A 21730-nucleotide genomic window follows, 5' to 3' on the forward strand; every position below is an offset into this window, starting at 1 on the left:
AGACTATGTCCAAACAAAAGAACAAGACAAAACTCCAGAAGTAGAACTATACAAAGTGAAGACAAAGAATCTAACCTGTAAAGGATTTAAGAATGAATAAACACAGTGTGAAGCTTAACAAACAGCTAGAAAATATGAAGAACCAAACAGAGCTGATGCATCTAATAAGTGAAATAAAAAACAACAGAAGAAATCACAGTAGGTTATATGATATAGAGGAATAGATCATCGAATTGAAAGACAAAGTAGTAGAAATTACCAAAGCTGACAAGAAAAAAAGAAAGAATTTTTAAAAAATGAGGACAGTCTTAAAGACCTCTAGAACAACATCAAGCAAACAAATAATCACAATATATGGGTCCCAGATGCAGAAGAGAGAAAGGGGCAGAGAACTTATTAGAAGTGATAATAGCTGAAAATTTCCCATTCTAGGAAAGGAAACAGACATCCACGTCCAGGGAACACAGAGTTCCACATAACATCAATCCCAAGAGGTCCACACCAAGACACATAAATTAAATGGCAAAAATTAAAGAGAGAATCTTAAAAGCATCAAGGGAAAAGCAACTAGTTACATACAAGGGAGCTCCCATAAGACTGGTAGATAACTTTTCAGCAGAAACTTTGCAGGCCAGAAGGGAGTGGCATTATATATTTAAAGTGATGAAAGGGAAAAACCTATAACCAAGAATACATGTCAAAGCTACTTCAGATGTGAAAGAGATAATCTGACACACAAGGAAAAGCATAAAGTTTAGCACCACTAATCTGGCTTTACAAAGAATTAAAGGGTCTTCTCTAAGCAAAAAAGAAAAGACCAGAACTAGAAATATAAAAGTTATAAAAGAATACAATCTCATTGGTAAAGGCAAATATACAGTAAAGGTAGTAGATTAACCACTTATAAAGTGGGTAGGAAGGATAAAATAACAAAGTAGTAAAATCATCTATATCCATGATAGGCAGTTACAGGATAAACAAAACAAAAAAGTAAAAAATAATGTCAAAAGCATTCAATGTGGGGAAAGGGAGAGTAAAAACAAACAGTCACATACATATATAGGTTACTGTATACAACTTCATGGTAACCACAAACCAAAAATGTATAATAGAAACACAAAAAAGAAATGAATCCAAACATAATACTAAAGAAAGGAATCAAATCATAAGGGAAGAGAGCAAGAGAAGAAAAGAATAAAAAGAACTACCAAAACCACCCCAAAACTATTAACAAAATGGCAGTAAGTACGTACCTATCAATAATTACTTCAGATGTAAAAGAACTAAAAGGATCAATCAAAGGACAAAGAGTGGCTGAATATATACAAAAACAAGACCCATCTGTATGCTGCCAACAAGAGACTCATTTCATATCTAAAGACACACAGATTGAAAGTAAGAGGAAGGAAAAAGGTATTTCATGCAAATGGAAATGGAAAGAAAGCTAGAGTACCAGTATTTATTACCAGACAAAATAGACTTTAAAACAAAGACTGTTAACAAGAGAGGAAAAAAGGACATCACATAATAATAAAGGAATCAATCCAACAAGAAGATATAATCATTGTAAATATACGTTCACTCAACATCAGTTCAGTTCAGTTCAGTCGCTCAGTTGTTTCCGACTCTTTGCAACCCCATGAATCGCAGCACGCCAGGCCTCCCTGTCCATCACCAACTCCCAGAGTTCACCCAAACTCTTGTGCATCGAGTTGGTGATGCCATCCAGCCATCTCATCCTCTGTTGTCCCCTTCTCCTCCTGCCCCCAATCCCTCCCAGCATCAGGGTCTTTTCTAGTGAGTCAACTCTTCGCATGAGGTGGCCAAAGCATTGGAGTTTCAGCCTCAGCATCAGTCCTTCTAATGAAAACCCAGGACTGGTCTCCTTTAGGACAGACTGGTTGCATGTCCTTGTAGTCCAAGGGACTCGCAAGAGTCTTCTCCAGCACCACAGTTCAAAAGCATCAATATAAGAACACCTAAATACATAAATGTGAACAAACATAAAAGCAAAAATTGACATTAACAAGTAAAAGTAGCAAACTTCAATACCCCATTTAAATCAATAGACGATTCAGACCAAAAAATCAATAAGGAAACACTGGCCTTAAATAACACATTAGATCAGATGGCTATATATATATAAGATCAGATGCCCTTATATATATATATATATATATATATATATATATATATATAAATATATATATATATAAAATTCTTTATTCAAAAATAGCAAAATAAACCTTTCAAGTGCACATGGAACATTTTCCAGGATAGATCACATTCTAGGCTACAAAATATGTCTGAACAGATTTAAGAAAACTGGAATCATATCAAGCATCTTTTCTTACCACAACGCTGTAAGCTTAGAAAGAAAGTGCAAGAAATACAAACACGTGGAGGCTAAACTAAATGCTACTGAGCAAAAAACATGTCACTGGAGAAATCAAAGGGGAAATAAAAAAATTCCTGGAGACAAATGAAAATGGAAACATAATGACTGAAATCTATGCCATGGAGCAAAAGCAATTCAAGGAGGGAAGTTTATAGCAATACAAGCTTACATCATGAAACAGGAAAAATCTCAAGTAAACAACCTAATAATACATCTGAAAAACTAGAAAAAGAACAAATAAAATCCAAATTAGGAGGAAAGAAATACAAAGATCAGAGAAGAAATAAATAAAATAGAGACTAAAAAACAATTTTAAGAAACCATGGAAACTAAAAGCTGAATCTGTCAAAAAATAAAATTGATAAACTATTACTCAGATCAATTAAAAAAAAAGCAGGCCCAAATAAAATCAGAAATGAAAAACGATGTTATAACTAACACCACAGAAATACAAAGGATCGTAAGAAATTACTCAAACAATTTATACATCAATAAAATGGACAACCTAAAGGAAATGGATAAATTCTTAGAAACATAAAATCTCCCAAAATTGAATCAAGAAAAAATATACAATATGAACAGACCAATTACCAGTACTGAAATTGATTACTGACTTAAAAAATTCCCAATGAACAAAAGTACAGGACAGACAGTTTCACAGGTGAACTGTACCAAATATTTAAAGAAAAGTTAATATCTATCCTTCTAAAACTACTCCATAAAACTGAAGAGAAAGGAATGTTTCAGAAGTCATTATACCAGGCCAGCATTACCCTGATACCAAAACCAAAGACACCACAAAAAAAGAAAATTACAGGCCAACATCACTGGCGAACACAGACGTGAGTATCTTCAACAAAATATTAGCTAACTGAATCCAAAAGTACATTAAAGGGATTAAACACCATGATCAAGTGAGATTTATCCCAGGAATGCAAGGATATCCACAAATAAATCAATGTGATACACCACAGGAACAAACTGAAGAATAAGAATCTTAAGATCATCTCAACAGATGCACAGACAGCCGTCAACAAAATTCAACATCCATTTACAATAAAAACTGTCCACAAAGTGGATACAAGAGGGAATATACCTCAACATATTAAAGGCCATATGACAAACCTAGAGCCAAATCACATTCAACAGTAAAAAGCTGAAGCATTTCTTCTAAGATCAGGACAAGACAAGGATTCCCACTCTTGCCTCTTTTATTCAACACAGTATGGCAAGTCCTAGCCATAACAACCAGACAATAAAAAGAAAATGAACCCAAACTAGAAAGGAAGAAGTAAAACTATTTCTGTTTACAGATGGCATGATACTATATAAAGAAAATCCGAAAGATGCCACCAAAAAACTATTAGAATTAACACATGAATTCAGTAAAGTTGAAGGATATAAAATTAACCTATAGAAATCTGTTGCATTTATATACACTAACAACGAACTATCAAAAAGAGAAATTTAAAAGTCATATTTACAAGAGTCCCCTACTGGCTTAGTGGTTAGGATTCCAGGCTTTCACTACCATGACCCAGGTTCAATTTCTGGTCAGGGAACTAGAATCCCATAAGCTGCAAGGTTATATACATAAATAAAACAATCACCTTTACAATTGCATAGAAAAAAAAAAATGAGAAAGCAGTTACTTGTAGCTTTTCTATTCCTTAGTTATACATGCTTCCAATAAACAGGGCATGTGGTTTCACCCATAAGGACTTTTTAAAGGCCCTATAGTATAATCTAGACAACTCCAGAAAGTAACTCACACATAATCAGGCAAAGTTATTTTACAGTTCCACGCTTCTGAGTTTCAACTTTAAAAAAATAGCAGAAGAAAGCACTTCAAATTTGACCTATTTAGGTTAAAAATTAGTGGGAAAACAAGCTCCTTAAAAGAGAAAATAAAATAGAACCAAAAAATTCAAAATAGAAGATAACCTACAAAACAAAGAGTGAAGAAAACAGGAAAAAGTAGGCAATAGTAGTCCAAAGTAAAGGGGAGAGCGGGAAGCATGTTTCAGATTAGCCTGGCATCAATAGTCCAAGCTTCTATTAGTCTCCCCTACTCCATCTCAATTATTCATGCCCTGGGTAGATGAACTTTCTACCTTCACCATGAAAACAAAGGATTACTTTAACTATCTGTGTCATGAAAAATTTTCCAAACCCTTGGTGATTCTTTATTCCTGCCCTTTAGTCAAAAGATAAAATAGCCCCTACTGCATAGGACTTAATTTTTTCACCTGTTCCAACCTTCATCCCACCACAAAAAAAAACTGCTTCATCATCAATCCTCTCTCCTGGTTATATTATCAATCTCTCCCTCTTTACTGGCTTCTTTCTTCAACACATAAATATGTTCAAAATTCTTTCATCCTAAGAATACAAAAATTCTGCCTCCTCCTTGCAACCTCTTCAAACTCATTTGCCAGAATGGGCTTTCTAAAACACAAAACCAATTATTTTGGTATTCTTGCTGAAAATTCCTAAAAAGTTCCCCTCCAGAGATTTTTCTAAATATCAAGATTTTATTTCTCATCACAACTGTTCCTCACTGTGCCAAATTTTGTCGAGCACTTATACAAAACTGACTATAATGCCATTTTCCCATTTATCCCTAGGTAACTGTAGCTCATTCTCCAGTATTCAGCACAAGCCACACTGCCTCCTATTTCCTGATCATCCTTTCAGACTGAGATACCAATCTTTGGCCAGTGTTTTCTCTTTATCTGCCCATGATTTCTTATGCATTCTAGGCTGTAATCTTTGCTTTTTATTGTCTGTCACCCTCTCTATACTATGAGTAAACTGAAATCGAAGACTGACTTGTCAGCTCTGCCTCAATGTCTTTTAAACTATTCAGTAAATGTCTGCTAAATGAATGACAGATCAGCAGCAAAGATAAGCAGACATGGACACAGTAAACCACGATTGAAGCATCAGACTTGAAGTAAAGATATATTTGCACTTATGTAAAACTGACTGCCATGTGAAATATCATTCTACAGTATATAAAGCAATCATTTTATGGGGCTTGAAAGGGAGCCAACGGAATAGACAGACTGTCTCCTGCTGGCTCCTGGTTATGTGCAGATGTGGATCATCTTCCTATCAGCCTAAGGATGAAGCAGTTACAAAGAAAAGGCAGTGCTAAGGATGTTGTAGAGAGATGGAGTCAGGGCTTGGATTCACTGCTCTGTCTCTGAACTTCTCCTGCTAGATGAAATCAAATTATCTTTATTGCTTAAACTCCAATCTTTTCAATTCAAACTAAGTTGTAAAATGGCCAAAAGTTCCCTCCTTAATTATAAGCATGTTCCTTTGCAATGTGACTTCACCCTTCTTCCCCAGAAAAGGTGCAGTCTATTTCTCTAACCCTTAATTTGGGCTTGGTTCTATGCAACATTAGGTTAATGGAACATTAGAAAATGTGACACAGAAGTGTGTTTAAAAGGGCTTGTACATTAGGGCTTTCCCATTCCCACTCTCAGAAACACTAACTATGAAGTAAAGAAATCTGTGCTAACCTGGAGAATGAAATACCACATGGAGAGGGACTTCGGCTTTCCCAAGCAAAGCTCTAGACATGTGAGTGAGGTCATCCTAGAATATCCAGCCACAACCAAGGCAAACTCAGACCACAAGAACTGCCTGACCAACATGCAGAATTGTGAGAAATAATGTGTGAAGCCACAGGTCCCCAATCTCTGGGCCACAGACCGGAACTCCTCAGATCAGTGGCAGTTATTAGATTAGAAATAAAGCACACAATAAATGTGCTTCAATCATCCTGAAACCATCATCTCCACTCCTGGTCCATGGCAAAATCCACGAAACTGGTCCCTGGTGCCAAAAAGGCTGGGGATTGCTGTATAAGCCACTGAAGTCTGGATAGTTTTTACAGTGTTATTGACTAAACATTTGGTTTGGTGGTTTAGTTGCTACGTCATGACCGACTATGTAGCCTGCCAGGCTTCTCTGTTCATGGGATTTCCCAGACAAGAACACTGGAGTGGATTGCCATTTTCTTCTCCAGAGGGATCCTCCCAACCCAGGGATTGAACCTGGGTATACTGTACTGCAGGCAGTCTCCTGAATTGCAGACTAGATGTCTGTGTCCCCTCAGATGTGTTAAAGCTCTAACTCCTGTTTACATGGGTTTCTGAGGAAGTAATTAAAGATAAATAAGGTCATAAGGGTGGGGCCCTGATACAACAAGATATGCCCTAATAAGAAGATACACCAGAGAATTTTTCTCTCTCAGTTATCTGCAAGCCAGGAATAGACTTATTACCCGCTATACCTTGATCTGAGACTTCTAAGCCCTAGACCTGCAAGAAGACCAATGTGTGTTGCTTTGTCATTCACTCTGTGGTGTTCTGTTAGGGAAGCCTGAGCAGGTTACCACTATACAGCATAGCAAACTGAACAGTGAGTCTTAGCACTAGCCCTGCTCACTCTTTTTAAAAGATTACTGCGAAAAAAAAAAAAATGTTTTGGGTATATGTAAATCAAGTTTTAAGCTAATTTATGGTTTAAGCTAATAATGAGATGCCTTTTGTCATCATATTGCTTCATTTACTCTTAATTGACCATCAAAGTTCTTTTCTAAATGGTGTCTAATACTGTACAGAGTAAAATTATCTACATTTATCCACCAGAATAGAATTTTACTATGATTACAGAGTACTCAAACAATGTAGTCACATTAATTTATTCAAATATTTGAGCACCTACTATTTACTTGGCAATGGTTATGATAAGGATGAAAGAAAATATAGTCTCAACTCTCAACAATACTCAGGGGAAGAGACAGACAAAATAAATAGTTTGTAGTATAGGGTACAGACTTTCATAGGTTCTATTACTTCAATGTAAACTACAGCTTCATTCTTTCTACATTAATGACCCTAAACTACTGTCACAAATACCAAAGTCAGACTTTCATATGTCAGGAGATATTTATCAACTTCAAGGTACAGCATTGTGGTACTGCCTGGCAATCAATTGTTCAGCTTTGTTTTATTTACAGTGCAGCAGTATGTGGGCTATTATTTATCAGTTCAACAAATACTTATTTGTTGCCACAAATTTTATACTATTTTGCTTGTATTTTTTTTACATTCAGTAAAAGTTTGATAGTAGTGATAATACGATCAAGAAAAGGTGGAACTCATCAAGTATACTGAAAGCAGGAATCTTCGGATGGCTGACCACATGTTCAATTATTAAGTAAAAAACGAAGTATATTAACCATTGGCAATATTTAAAAATCAAGTAAAAGTGATAAAGAAGCAGAGAAGCCTTTGGAATTATGGACTGGAATTATGAACTGTTGATTATAAAAACAATACTAGTGATCCAAAAGCAAAAGAACAATCATGAGTCCACAGAACTCTTGATGAGATAATGCTTGTTATAGACTTCTTAGTCATTCAAAATGAGAATTTAAGATGGGAAATTATTTGTAAAAATTAGTCAGAATAGGTAAACCTATAGAGACAGAAGGTAGATTAGTGGTTGTCTAGGGTTAAGACGTTTGGATGAATAGGGAGTGACTGCTCATGGTGCAGAGTTTCTTTTTGGGGTGATGAAAATGTTCTAAAATTGATTGTGGTGGTGGTTTTATGACTCTAAATATACTAAACCCACTGAATTGTAAGCTTTTAATAGGCAAACTGTATGGTATGTGAGTTATATCTCAAAAAATATATTGCTGATCAAAGCTTTAACTTGAAAGCCTCAACAGTTAAAAGATATTATTGGTCAATATTCAGTGTTCAATCTATGTTTTTCTTGTTTTAAATAATAATGTCCATCAATTTCAAGATAAAAAAAGAAGTAAACACTTCCACCATAAAACCTTATAATTTTTGTTCCCCTGGAAATAGAACATTCTCCTTAAAACAGGTAAATCTATTGTTGAACCTTCATGCTTTCATACAGCTTTTCAGAAGTAGCAGACAACCTACGTAACACAGCAAGTCCTGTAACCAAGGTATAAACAAAAAGGTGAGAAAGTACATAGATGGAACAAATTATCACTGCATAGTTTACTATTATATCTTTAATTAAAGGACCTTCCTAGCAATCTGCAACTTACCTTCATCATGACATTTAGTGTATATTTTTGATCTTCCCTCCTTGCCACAGCTTTTGCTTCCATAGCTTCTTTTGCTCTTTCCTGTGCTTGTAGGATAGACTTCTCCCTTATTCTTTGCATCATCTCTTTGTCAACTAAAACAAAGAATATCACTAAATAAGAATCATGATGAATTTGTCTTACTTAGGAGAATTTGTTTTTCTTACATATTGATCTGGGATAAGATGGTTTTGGACCCAACTTCACATGGAGAAGTAAGAACATTTCTCAGTATTAAACTAGTCAAGAAGCTAATAAGAGTGACTGTAACAGTAGTGAATTAGTAAAGAATGGATGCCTTTGTGCACTGAGACAGACAGACACAGAGAGACAGAGAGGGAAGATATGAATAAGAGACAAGAGGAGCAATGGAGACAGGAAATAAGACAGGGAATGAGGATGTGGACAGGGGAGGAAGAGGAGGAGGAGAGGGTCACAGGAGGGGGAGAGAGGGTGTGCAATGGGAGGGATGGGGAGAGGCAAATCGGGCAGGAGAGGAGGAAAGAGAACACACTGATACTCCTCTCTCTCCTATTAGCTTATAAACCTGATCACAATAAAGCATCACTAGGAGGTCTCTTAGAAAAGAACACGGGTTGAGATCATCTAACATGATCGATCACCTTCACAAACATCAATGGTTAGCTTATGTATGAAGAGTACAGGGCAAGCTTTAGGAAAAATTATAATGTCACACGACATGTTACATACAAAACTTTACAATTCACAGTCATTTTTTATTCAGTGATTCAGTATTTTAGAAACTGCAGGCTGTGATCCATTATGGGGTAAATTATCTTAAGAGAATAAGGATTAAGGAAGGGATCCAGACTTTGAAGAAAAAAAACAGGAGGGGAGAGGAAACTTGGGAGAGTGAAGTAAGAAGAGACAAGGAGGGTAGGAGTGGAGGGATGACTAGTAAACCCTTATACTAACCCTTTATATTGTTTTAAAATATATGAAAATAATACAAAAAGAAAACTAGTTACAAAGTGTTATATTAAAATACTTACAAAATATTAAGTGTTATATTAAAACACAAAACATTAAGTTTGTGATATACAAATACCTGCTTCTTTATTAATGCATTAAATAATACATAGCAAAATGTCTAATATATAATTTCAAAGTAGTGCATCTAAAAGACAAAGGTACCTGATATGAACATGTTGTGAATTTTATTGATACTACTTTTGATTGTTGTCTACATTCATAACTGAAGGGAATATTAAATTTCAGTTAAAAATGAGTAAAGAGTATGGAATTTTTACCCATCCAAGATCCTGGCTGGAAATCAGGACTGGAATGAGGTCTGAAGCCTCTCCCCAATCATACACCTGTTTTAGTAAGAGGGTGGCAGAGACCTGGACCAGCTTCAGGGGCAGAAGTAATTTTTTTGGGGGGGGTAGAAGTAATTTTTAAAAAATCAAGTTTCTGAATTAAATGCTCCACATCTAAAAGAAATGAAAAACGGATCAAGAATGAACTTCAAAAAAAACTGGAGCAGTATTTTGTGAATAATGAGGGAGGCAGGCTTGGAGTAGATATTGGAATTTCATAATACTATATGTGGAAAAAAAGATTGCTAAAACAATTTCACTGAATTGCATGTAAAACTAGTCTGAAAAAAATAAAAAATAAAAATCAAGGTTAACAAATTAAAAAAAAAAAAACTGAGTTTGACATCTAAAAGAATCTCAAACTTGGTTTCTGAAGTAAAGTCAATGTTCATTACTTGTTACATAAGTTAGTTTTAAGACTATTTTGATTCGTCTAATTGGTAATTATGGTCAAACCCAATCTGCTGCCTGATTTCTTACAGCACATAGGCTAAGAATTATTTTTAAAGTTTTAAATAGTGGAAAAAATCAAAATAATAGTAATATTTAATGACATAAGTGGCTCAAACTGTAAAAAGTCTGCCTGTGATGCAGAAGACCTGGTCCGGGAAGATCCCACGGAGAAGGAAATGGCAACGTACTCCAATATTCTTGCCTGGGAAATCCCATGGACAGAAGAACCTGGTGGGCTATAGTTCACGGGGTTGCAAAAAGTCGGACATGACTGAGGCAACTTAGCATGTATGCTATCTGTTTAAGTCATTATATTAGATGATGATTCTGGTCTCATCTAACTTCAAAATTAAGATTATCAACATCAAATGAAATAAATCAAAGTATTTACATTTAATTTTAGGTGAGAAGTCAGAACATCCTGTGTGTGTTTCATGACATATTCCCAGACACCATCTCGGACTTAAAGAATCAAAAAGTAAGGCAGGGGTAGGAGAGAACAAATCTGGTTTTAAAAACCCCTCAGTTAGTCTAGGATTCAATACAGAACTAAAGTAAGCTGGCTATGATAATTTCCCTTTCAGTATCTTCTGAACTCAAAACCACATTGTAGAGAAAAATCTTACCTAGTACCAAGAACTAAAAAATTTAATTCCACTGCAAGATATGAAGAAAACATTAATATAAAGAGTGGCTGCAATTTTCCCATTCTCAATAGTTCCAACTCAAGGCTTAATGCCAAAGACCTAAGAGAAATCTCAGACAGTAGACAGAAAACACAAGAAAACATGGTAACTGTATCAGAGAGGAAGATAATAGAGCTAAAACAGTAGAGGGCAATTCAGTTCAGTTCAGTCGCTCAGCTGTGTCCGACTTTTTAGGACCGCATGAATCGCAGCACGCCAGGCCTCCCTGTCCATCACCAACTCCCAGAGTTCACTCAGACTCACGCCCATCGAGTCAGTGATGCCATCGAGTCAGTGATGCCATCCAGCCATCTCATCCTCTGTTGTCCCCTTCTCCTCCTGCCCTCAGTCTTCCTCCCAGCAACAGAGTCTTTTCCAATGAGTCAACTCTTTGCATGAGGTGGCCAAAGTACTGGAGTTTCAGCTTTAGCATCATTCCTTCCAAAGAAATCCCAGGGCTGATCTCCTTTAGAATGGACTGGTTGGATCTCCTTGCAGTCCAAGGGACTCTCAAGAGTCTTCTCCAACACCACACTTCAAAAGCATCAATTCTTCGGCGCTCAGCCTTCTTCACAGTCCAACTCTCACATCCATACATGACCACTGGAAAAACCATAGCCTTGACTAGACGGACCTTTGTTGGCAAAGTAATGTCTCTGCTTTTGAATATGCTATCTAGGGCAATTACTGACCCACAAAGCTGATTTTGGCAGAAGAATAGAATACAGATTAACAGTACAGACAACAGGAGATCTCAACTTGGGACTGTACATTTTAATCTCTAAAAAACATTTTAACAATTTAGGTCCCACTACCACAAACTGATTTTATCTGTCTAGGGTAAGATTCAGACATCTGTATTCTGTAAAAGTTCTGTTGTTCAGTCACTAAGTCATATCCAACTCGTTGGGACCCCATGGACTGCAAGCACACCAGGCTTCCCTGTCCTTCACTATCTTCTGTAGTATACATCTTCAAACATGTAGCCACTGTTGAATGTGACCTTCGGCAATTACTGAACCTTTCTGCACCTCAGTAGCTTCACCTTAATAGGAAAAAAAAAAAAAAATGGCGGGGGTGGTGGAGTACCTAAGTGATAGACTATTACAAGGATTAACAGATGAAAGAGTCGGACACGACTGAGAGACTGAACTGAACTGAATGCCTAATACAAAATGAGCGCTCATAAAGGCCAAACCGGGAGGCCTTACCCTCTGAAGATAGAAGCTCACATCGTTTAAGAGCTATTATTAACAGACTCAATTTTTTAGAAATTCGGTTACTCAATAATTAGGTTATTAGGTTATTTAAGAGACAGCTGAAGCACTACCTCATCTAAATGACGCTCGTGCCTGTTTTGTTTTCCCAGAAGAGCAACATAATTATTTCAAAAGATAGATTTTTGAATGGTATAAAGTTTTAAAAGCACAACCAGCTTAACATCTTTTAGTAAAGAACTTACCACCTGACAGAGAAAGGGTCTCCCACATGGCTGCTTCTTTTTTGCGCAGGGTGAAAACAATAGTGTTATTCCCAATCTTAGCTTTGCTGCTCTCATCGTCTATGGGAGCATAGAGAAACACCTCGAATAAAAATGGAGGGCAGTTCACCTATTCAGAAGAGGGGAAACGAAAGTTAATATGGCTACACAAAATGAAAAACACACCGCTTAAGAAATAAGTGATGGAAGCCAAAATCATTTTCTTAAATTCCTGCTATAAATTTATTCCCAGGTCACGATAAAAGTAGCAAGGCATACGGAAGCCATGGATAAAATCATCCCATCCCTGACCCGATGACATCTATCTACAGACCAGGTGTCACCTGTATGAGATTCGTATCTTATTTTGTTTGTTTTGCTTTGTTTTATTTTTAATAGGACTAATATTTTAGGATGCTTATCTGCAAGGACGCGCCTCTTGCGCGTCCACAGCCATGCCCTCGCAGACGCCTCAGACCACACCCCCAGGGCAGGCTGGCACGATTTGCGTTCCTACCTTCAGATAATTTTCGGTGCAGAACACGTCCGCGTCTCGGACGCTGACGCCTCGGAGAGGCACAGAGATGAAGACCGCAGTGCTCGTCTGCTGCCAGCTGTAATTGCTAACGTGCAGCGGCATCCTGTGAGGCAGCCGGCGAGAGTGAGGCGGACTCACGCCCGCTAGGTTGCTAGGGAACCCGGGGTTACCACACGCCAGCCCTTCCGGGTCAGGAGGGCCGGGGCACCCAGCGTTCCCAGCGTGCCCCGGGCGCGCCCCTGCGGCCGCCCTGCGGACTCCCCTCGCGACCGCCTGGGCCAGATTGTGGGGGCGTTCCCGCTGTTTGGGGTCTTATCCCTTCGGGAATCTGCGAAGTAGCAGACCCACTTCCGCTTAAGCAAGAAAGAAGCTTCACGCCTAAAAATGCAAAAAAGGGACGTAGGAAAGCGTGACCCGCGAGAAGCAGGTGCGACGCCCACGCGCCGTGGCAGCCTGGCCTTTTGTTTGTTGTGACGGAAGCTGTAGAAGTTAGCACCATTTGGTGTTCTTGTTCGGGGAATTTCCTGCTCATATAGACGTTCTGGCCTAGAAGCCTGCTGTCCAGTTATAGTCGTTCAAAGCCTTTCAGTCGGAAGCCACTCACAGGCGTGTAGATAGGGTTCGCTCCTCGGTTTGAGAACTTAATGACCGTATGACTCACCTGAAAATGCTTGGCAGCAACTCAACTGTAGGATAAGTTAAATTGACACTGATATGTTTTATAATTGCTTAGGGAGACTTGTAACTTTCGCGCTGAAACGAAACTTGAAGACCATGTTAGTCTTCCCACATGCCGTGTTTAAGGAATCTGAGATCCATATACCCAACCCTGTTGTCACTTGGATTATTGTGGCTACACCGTGATTAAGATCCTAATGCTGTAGCTCCCAATATTCTTTCCTTGGAGACGCTTTAAAAATTACCGGAATTTGATTTTTTTTTTTTTTTAATAACATGAAAGCAGTGGCACTCCACTCCAGTACTCTTGCCTGGAAAATCCCATGGACGGAGGAGCCTGGTAGGCTGCGGCCCATGGGGTCGCTAGGAGTCAGACATGACTGAGCGACTTCACTTTCACTTTTCACTTTCATGCATTGTAGAAGGAAATGGCAACCCACTCCAGTGTTCTTGCCTGGAGAATCCCAGGGACGGGGGAGGCTGGTGGGCTGCCGTCTCGGGTCGCACAGAGTAGAACACGACTGACGCAACTTAGCAGCAGCAAGCACCTACAAACTATTTGCCACCTAGAAATAGGGATTTTTAACATTTTATTTTGTAAGTCACTAATAAAAATTTAAAAGCTACTGAAAAAAATCCTTGAGGAAAGCTACGAAACAACAGACTTGGGAGGGAAAAAACACCATCTTTTACCCTGCAAACAGGCCACCCCTCAGTACAGTTCATCGTCTCAAGATATCCTAACTTTGAATACTGGGACCATGTTAGACTTCTTGTCTCTTGTCCTCCCAAGCAGAGAAACCTAAAAATCAATCCTGTAGATTCTTTTTCATGTTGCTTTTAACATTTTTCCCTCTTGTGTGCAATGCCTACTTTCACCATTTTCTTTCAAACTCTCTTTTGTGTCTTCTAAAGACAGTTTATGTATTCCAAAACTTTAAAGTGTAGATTCTGCCACTATAAAGAAATACAAGTGATATAATGTATTTATGGTAAATTAAAAGTATACTTTGAGCTGTTTGCGAGTTTCAGGGAAATTATCACTTTGTTAAGCACGTACAAACTTGTGTGGTGAAATTGTTCTATCAGTCTTATGAAACTTTTTGCACTCTGAATGAATATTTTTAAAAAACTTGATCGGTTTTATTACTGAATCATTACACCAGCTGATACCAATTTAAAACACCATTAATCTGTATACTTCAAGACTTAGGTACTTACCTAAAAAGTGTTTCACAAGCCTTGAAACTAATTCAATCTTAAAAGTGTTCCTTATCTGTGTTCCTTAACAGATTTAAAAAACAAAAAGATCTTAATCTAACCCAAGTGTAGATGGAAATTTGATATATGGCGAAAGTGTGCACATAAATGGGGAAAAGCAAAGAAAGGAATGACTATTGAATACATTGGTGTTAGAAATTGTAACCATATGGGAAAAAAATGAGATTGAATCGCTACATGCATATGGTGTCACACACAAAAATGAATTTCAGATGAAGATATATAAATTTAAAACTTATATGTATGTATTTTTATATACACATACATGTGTGTATATATGATTTTGTCATACTTAAGCTTTTCTTAAGTATGATATCAAAAAGCACTTATGTTAAAGAAAAAAGATTGAAAACTTGAACTAAGATTAAGAACTTGTATTCACCAACAGGCACAATAAAGAATGACAAGATATATATTTTTCAATATATATTGGACATCTGTAGTTGAATAACTTGTGTTTTATTCAGTCACTGAGCAAGGAAGAACATGTGCCACCCTGAGTGTCTCAGTAAGGGGGTTCAGAACTAGGGGGAAAGTCTAAGGGAGGGAGGGTTTCCTCTAGATTGGATCCTTTCATAAAGAGAGGGAAACTCTATGCTTGAATAAAGAAGTAACTGTCCATAGCAGCTTCCTAGCAAAAACCTGAAAACAAGCCAAATATCAGTAGGTATATTCATACAAAACAATATCATCCAACAATAAAAATTAATTATAACTTTATACTGGGTGGATGAGTGGGGGAAAAAAAGCAAAGACCCTTAAGGAATAATGCCATTTTTATAAAATTTTAATGAAAAGCAAATCTGTTGGTTAAGGATTCCTGTATATGTGGTAAAACTATAAAGGAAAGATAAGATGTCAGAAAGGATAACAGTTAACTCCTAGGTGGAACTCTGGCAAGTGACATTCTTTGTGGTAGCCAAAAGAGCTGATTTCTGCATAGACACACTGCATGAATTAAAACAAAGTTGCTCAAAGCATGGTCCCCTGACAACAATGTCAGCATCATCTGGGGACTTGCTAGAAATACAAATTCCCAGACCCCACTGAAGACCTGCTGAACCAGAAAACCTGGAACTGTGGCCCAGCAATCTGTGTTCTAACAGAACCTCCAGGTAATTTTGATACACACCAAAAACTGAACCACAAGGGTAAGAGATAGCTTTTAATAGGGGAAAGGAGAAACTCACAAAGCCAAGAAAATAACAAAACAACCCGGGTTCCCCCATTCTCCCCTCATCCCAAGGAGAAGCATATAGGACCCAAAGCAATATGCTTGATCTGCAATGTAGCTTTGCATTATAGGAGAGGAATTCCATCCCCTTGCTGTCCTCCCTTCCATAAGAAAGGAGAACATACAAGTTTAAAGCTTAAGTATATGTATTTTTATATACACACACATGCACGCGTGTGTGTGTGTGATCTTGTCATCGTTAAGTTTTTCTGTAAGGTTTTATCTGTAAGGGCAAACATGAAGGGGAACCTTTTCAGGAGGGAAACTAGTGGGACCCAGGCAATTCGTGGTTTAGGTGCAAACTATAAGAATTATCTGAGAAAGCCAGCTACCCAGTATCTGGAGACCTTGATTCACATGGAAAGATTAAGTTGGGAAAAAAAAAAATTACTAGCACTGGCAAGATGAGTTCAGGTGCAGCTCCTCCCACTGGAAGACAGGAGGATATTGGCTGGTTCCCTAGAAAAATTGAGAGAACACCTCAAATTATTTTTGATTTTGTTCATTATAACAAAGTATGCCATCAGAGACCATCAAAAAAATTGCTAAGTTTTTTTTACCCTTCTGCCTCTAGTTTTGGTGATGGATTTGCTTTATTCATCTTTTGACTCATAATGTACATATACAAATCTCTATATTATTTTGTATGTAACAAATATTAGAAAAAGTAAAAATTTAAAAACAAGTTCTATAATAGAGGCATGTCCTTATTTTCTTCTTCCGTACTGTCAGGCTTTTAGGGAGTGAAAATGTACGTACATTACAAAGCAAAAATTAAATCCGATTTATTATTCACCTAAAACTAATTAACCATAATTTATTCTTTGATCATCAAAATCAAATTTGGCCATAAGGAAAGACTCATTTATGATTTTTTTTAACACCACCTCAGAACTTTTTAAAAAACCCTTTGAAAAAAAAAGCCTTTATTCTTGCAACAAAATGATTTAGACACATTTGGAATTTTTTTCCTTTTTTACTCTAGGAAATGGAATCAGTCATTCTCCAAGAAACTTTAGTTCATTGGAAGGACTGATGCTGAAGCTGAAACTCCAATACTTTGGCCACCTCATGTGAAGAGTTGACTCATTGGAAAAGACCCTGATGCTGCGAGGGATTGGGGGCAGGAGGAGAAGGGGACAACAGAGGATGAGATGGCTGGATGGCATGACCGACTCGATAGACATGAGTTTGGGTAAACTCCAGGAGTTGGTGATGGACACAGAGGCTTGGCCTGCTGCGATTCATGGGGTCGCAAAGAGTCAGACACGACTGAGCGAGTGAACTGAACTGAATGCAGAATAGCTTTCAAGTCAATATCTCAGCACTAGGTTTTAAATGCATTCACTATTTTACTATTTTAAATTTGGGCTTTAGGAAAAGACAATGTGATTTACAGCTAGACAAGAATATATAGGTAGAGCTCATGTAGAGAGTGTGAAGTGCCATTTATCCTTTTTATTTTTGGCCGAAATATCTTAGGTTGACATTTACAGAGTATAGATCTTAATGATTTTTCCTACTAGACTTGTTTTAGCATATCAGTTTTTTTTAAAAGAATTTAAGTGTTTCTAGTTCCTGAACTGGCGTTACGGAGCTTGGAAGTCACTCCATCCCAACAAGAAAAAGACTGAAGAAAATGAAACATCAACAACTCTTCTTAACTGCACAAGACAAGTAAGGTCACAGAGCAAGCCACTGTCCCCCAAATGGGAGAGATTGTATGTATGGTGAATCACAACCAATCAGAGCAGAAACGTCCATGGAACTAGTGCCAAGGCAGGAAAACCTGAATGTAGTTAACAAATTGCTAGAGGCTCAATGTGGGCAGATCTGAGAGACAAAAGCTAGTCTAGGGGGACTCAGCCCCCAACATTTTTGTGAGTTTTACTTTCTGAAACCCCACCAGTTTCTCACAGTTTATATTTACACAAAAATATCCTCAAGCTCTCATCAGGGGGATGGGAAATGAATGATTTTGAAATATGCCAGAGCATTTATTTGTTCTTAGCAATACCTTACCTTGGAAGAAATTATTTAACCAGAGCCTAAACTGCTCGAGTTTTATCAGAGTTTGACTAGAAAAAAATTTATAGCATTAAATGCATATGTCAGAGAAAGATCTAAAATCAATCAGTGTCTACCTTAGGCAGCTAGAAAAATAAAAGCAAAATAAATCCAATGTAAAAAGTATTTTAAAAGGAGAAATAATTTATAATTAAAGCATAAATCAATGAAATTAAAACTAGGAAATCAATAGAGAAAATCAATAAAACAAATCTGGTTTTATGAAAATAAAATCAACAAGCCTCTAGCCAGCCTACATAAGGGAAAAAAAGCGGGGGAGTAAGGGGAGTAGAGAGGACACAAATAACTAATATGAGAAATGAAAGAGGCGATATCACTGCAGACACCATGAATATGAAAAGGATAATAAAGGAGTAGTACTATGAACAACTCTGTGCCTACAAATTTGATAACCTAGATGAAATGGGCCAACTTCCTGAAGGACATGATCTGCCAAAACTAACACAAAAAGAAATAAACCACCTGAATAGGCCTATATCTACTAAAGAAATTGCATCAATAATCAATAACCTCCCAAAAGAGAGCATTCCAGACCTTGATGGGGGTCACTGGTGACAAACATTAAGGAAGAAACTATACCAATTATCTATAGTTTTTCAGAAGACAGAGGTAGAGGATATACGTCCTAACTCATTCTACAAAGTCAGACATACCAGCACCTAGAAATCTCCAAGACAGGCCAACCTTGTGCCTAGTCTTGAAGTCGGGTAGTGTCAGTCCTCTTTCTTCTCCTTCAGTAATGTGTTGACTATTCTGGGTATTTTGCCTCTCCATATAAACTGTAGAATCAATTTGTCAATATCTACAAAATAACTTGCTAGAATTTTGATTGGGATTGCATTAAATTGATAGATCAAGTTTGAAGTACAATAATCAATGCAGTGTGGTATTGGTGAAAGGACAGGCAAATAAATCAGTGGAACAGAACAGAGAGCCTAGAAATACACCCACAGGAATATAGTCAACTGATCTTTGACAAAGGATCAAAGGCAATATGATGGACAAAAAACAGTCTTTTCAACAAATGAAACAACTGGACACCCACATGCAAAAAAGTAAATCTAGGCATAGTGGTTCTAACCTTCACAAAGTCTATTCAAAACAGATCACAGACCTAAAATTAAAATGTAAACTTATAAAACTCCTAGAAGATAACACAAGAGAAAATCTAGATGACCTTGGATTTAGTGATAAATTTTAGGTACAACACCAAAGGCATGATTCATGAAAGAAAACTGGTAAGCTGGACTACATTAAAGTAAGTTTTTTTCTGTCCTATGAGTGACACTATTAAGAGAATGAAAATACAAGACACAGAATGGGAGAAAATATTTGCAAAGGATACATATAATAAAGGACTGTTACCCAAAATACCTAAGAATTCTTAAGAAAACAAACAACCTGATTAAAAGATGAGCCAAACCTTAACAGACACCTCACCAAAGAAGATACACAGATGATAAATAAGAATATGAAAAGATGTTCCACATCATATGTCATAAGGGAAATGCAAATTAGAGCAATGACATACCACTACTAAACACATATTATAATGGCCAAAATCCACAACAATGACAACACCAAATGCTGACAAGGAAGTGGAACAAGAACTTTCATTCATTGCTGGTGGGAATGCAAAAAATTGAGACAGTTTAGTGGTTTCTTACAAAATGAAACATTCTCTATTTGCTCTAGCACCTCACCTCACCAGGCTCAGCATTCCCTTTTTTATTTCTTCTTAGCACTTAAACTCTAATTCACTTTTAGTTTATTTTCTTTTTCTATAGAATAAAAATTTCATGAGCGTAGTGAGTTTTGTCTGCTTGATTTATGGCATGCACTGCGATGTTCTTAGCAGTTAGAACAGTGACTGACATAAATAACACTCATTATTAAATGTTGAATGAATGAATATCTTATCTATATATTGGATTTCATAATTTTTGTTTTTTATTCTTTACCTTTCAGGATCCTGAATTGTACTTCTCTTAAAGTCTTTTTCAGGCTGTGCTGTCATTTTCATTGAGTGGATCAAAATTTTAAAAGATGTTTGTTGGCTATTTTTATCATTAGTTTTCTTCATGTTTTGAAATTTTGATTTACAGTGGGTTTTTTTTTTTTTCTTTACTTTTGTTTCTTTCTTCTAGGTTCTTCCTTTCCTTTCTGGCAGTTTTAAGTTGCCTCTAACCTGTGTCCTAGGAACTCCAATTCAGCCAAGTGTTACGTCAATTTACTGTTTCAAATTCTTTGGTGATACTGTACACAAGTTACCAACTGAGAAAATTACAAAACTGTGTATTTGTGCCACATTAGGCCCATAAGCTAGAGTCCCAGGTATCAGCTGGAGCCAAGTTTGCTTTTTAACCTTTTTCACATGTGAGGCAGCAGCACAAGTAATCCCAACTCACACCAGGCTTAAAGCAGTTATTCCTGTTCTATTGACCACTAAAAATAAATCAGTTTCACAAATTTAACCAAATTGAAGCCCATCAATTTTATTCACCTTTTAAATAAACTTTTATCTTTTAAAGATTAACCATTTAAATAAATCTTTTAAATATTAAATCTTTTACATGTTTTAAATAGCCAATTTGTGGCCCTATTATTCCTCTCTAGTGTTTGTTTTCTATTCTATTCTCTTATTTCCTTCCTCTACTTTCCTTAGGATTTTTTATTCCTTAGAATTTTATTCCTTAGGATTATTTATTTCTTATGCTCTTGAGACCAACACTTAGCTCATTATATTTTGGGCAAAGTTATCTAAAGCTATACATTTCAAGTACTGCATTATTGCATCTCAAGTTTGGAATGTAGTAGCACTTAGACCTCATTACCCTGCCAGATTAGAGTTTTTGACAGATTTCTGTCTTGGGCTCAGAGTCATGCAGGATGCTGCTTCAGCATAGTTTGTTTTTTCCTTTATTTCTTATCCTGGTGTGGAGATATATATATATATATATATATATATACACACACACACACACACGTATATATATATTTGTTTTGAACCCAATCTTTTTATATTTATCATTTTATATGTTTGAAACAAAGTGATACCTTAGAGCATCAGTTTCATAATGTTATTTGATCAGAAGTCTCTGTACATCTTTTTCCTACAACAGATGGGATAATTTTTTTTCCCTTCCACACATTTAAATAAACCTTTGGTACATTCAAATTTTACCTTGATGTACTTTTATCTTATTGTCACCTTTATTACCTCTAATATCAAGTTGCATCAACCGATAGTCATATTTTATGCATCTTTGTTTTTCTCAAGGCACCCGATGACTGTTTCAAACAGACTTTGGGTGTCTTTTGTAAACCTAATTTTATCATTCAAGCAAGTTTGTTCTTAATATTGCTACAGTATTAGCAATACTGTATCTCTACTTCAAGGATCACT

The 21730-nt window shown here is 36.8% G+C and overlaps 1 protein-coding gene and 1 long non-coding RNA gene across 9 annotated transcripts in view; one reads left to right on the top strand and one right to left on the bottom strand.

Moving 5' to 3' along the window:
- The window catches only part of DNAAF4 (dynein axonemal assembly factor 4), an 85950-nt gene extending 72765 nt beyond the window's left edge, over window positions 1–13185 (bottom strand). For all 8 annotated transcript variants that reach the window (XR_015134553.1, XR_015134555.1, XR_015134554.1 and 5 more), the window contains exons 1-3: window positions 13023–13185; window positions 12488–12635; window positions 8508–8641 (exon numbers count right to left, since the gene is read on the bottom strand). Coding sequence is in view for 5 of the 8 variants with exons in the window: in XM_086321056.1 (XP_086177182.1) it covers window positions 8508–8641; window positions 12488–12635; window positions 13023–13145 (405 nt within the window). In the remaining 3 variants the exon portion in view is untranslated. The remainder of the gene's footprint in view (window positions 1–8507; window positions 8642–12487; window positions 12636–13022) is intronic.
- A 53-nt stretch (window positions 13186–13238) lies between these two features.
- On the top strand, window positions 13239–21507 carry LOC147364487 (uncharacterized). The gene is made up of 2 exons (XR_015134578.1): window positions 13239–13470; window positions 17222–21507. It is a non-coding gene; the product is annotated as an uncharacterized LOC147364487 (long non-coding RNA).
- Window positions 21508–21730: the final 223 nt, after the last annotated feature.

Source organism: Bos grunniens, chromosome 10, assembly GCF_055505025.1.
Source record: "Bos grunniens cultivar Pamir isolate PY7600 chromosome 10, Bosgru_T2T1.0, whole genome shotgun sequence".
Taxonomy (NCBI): domain Eukaryota; kingdom Metazoa; phylum Chordata; class Mammalia; order Artiodactyla; family Bovidae; genus Bos; species Bos grunniens.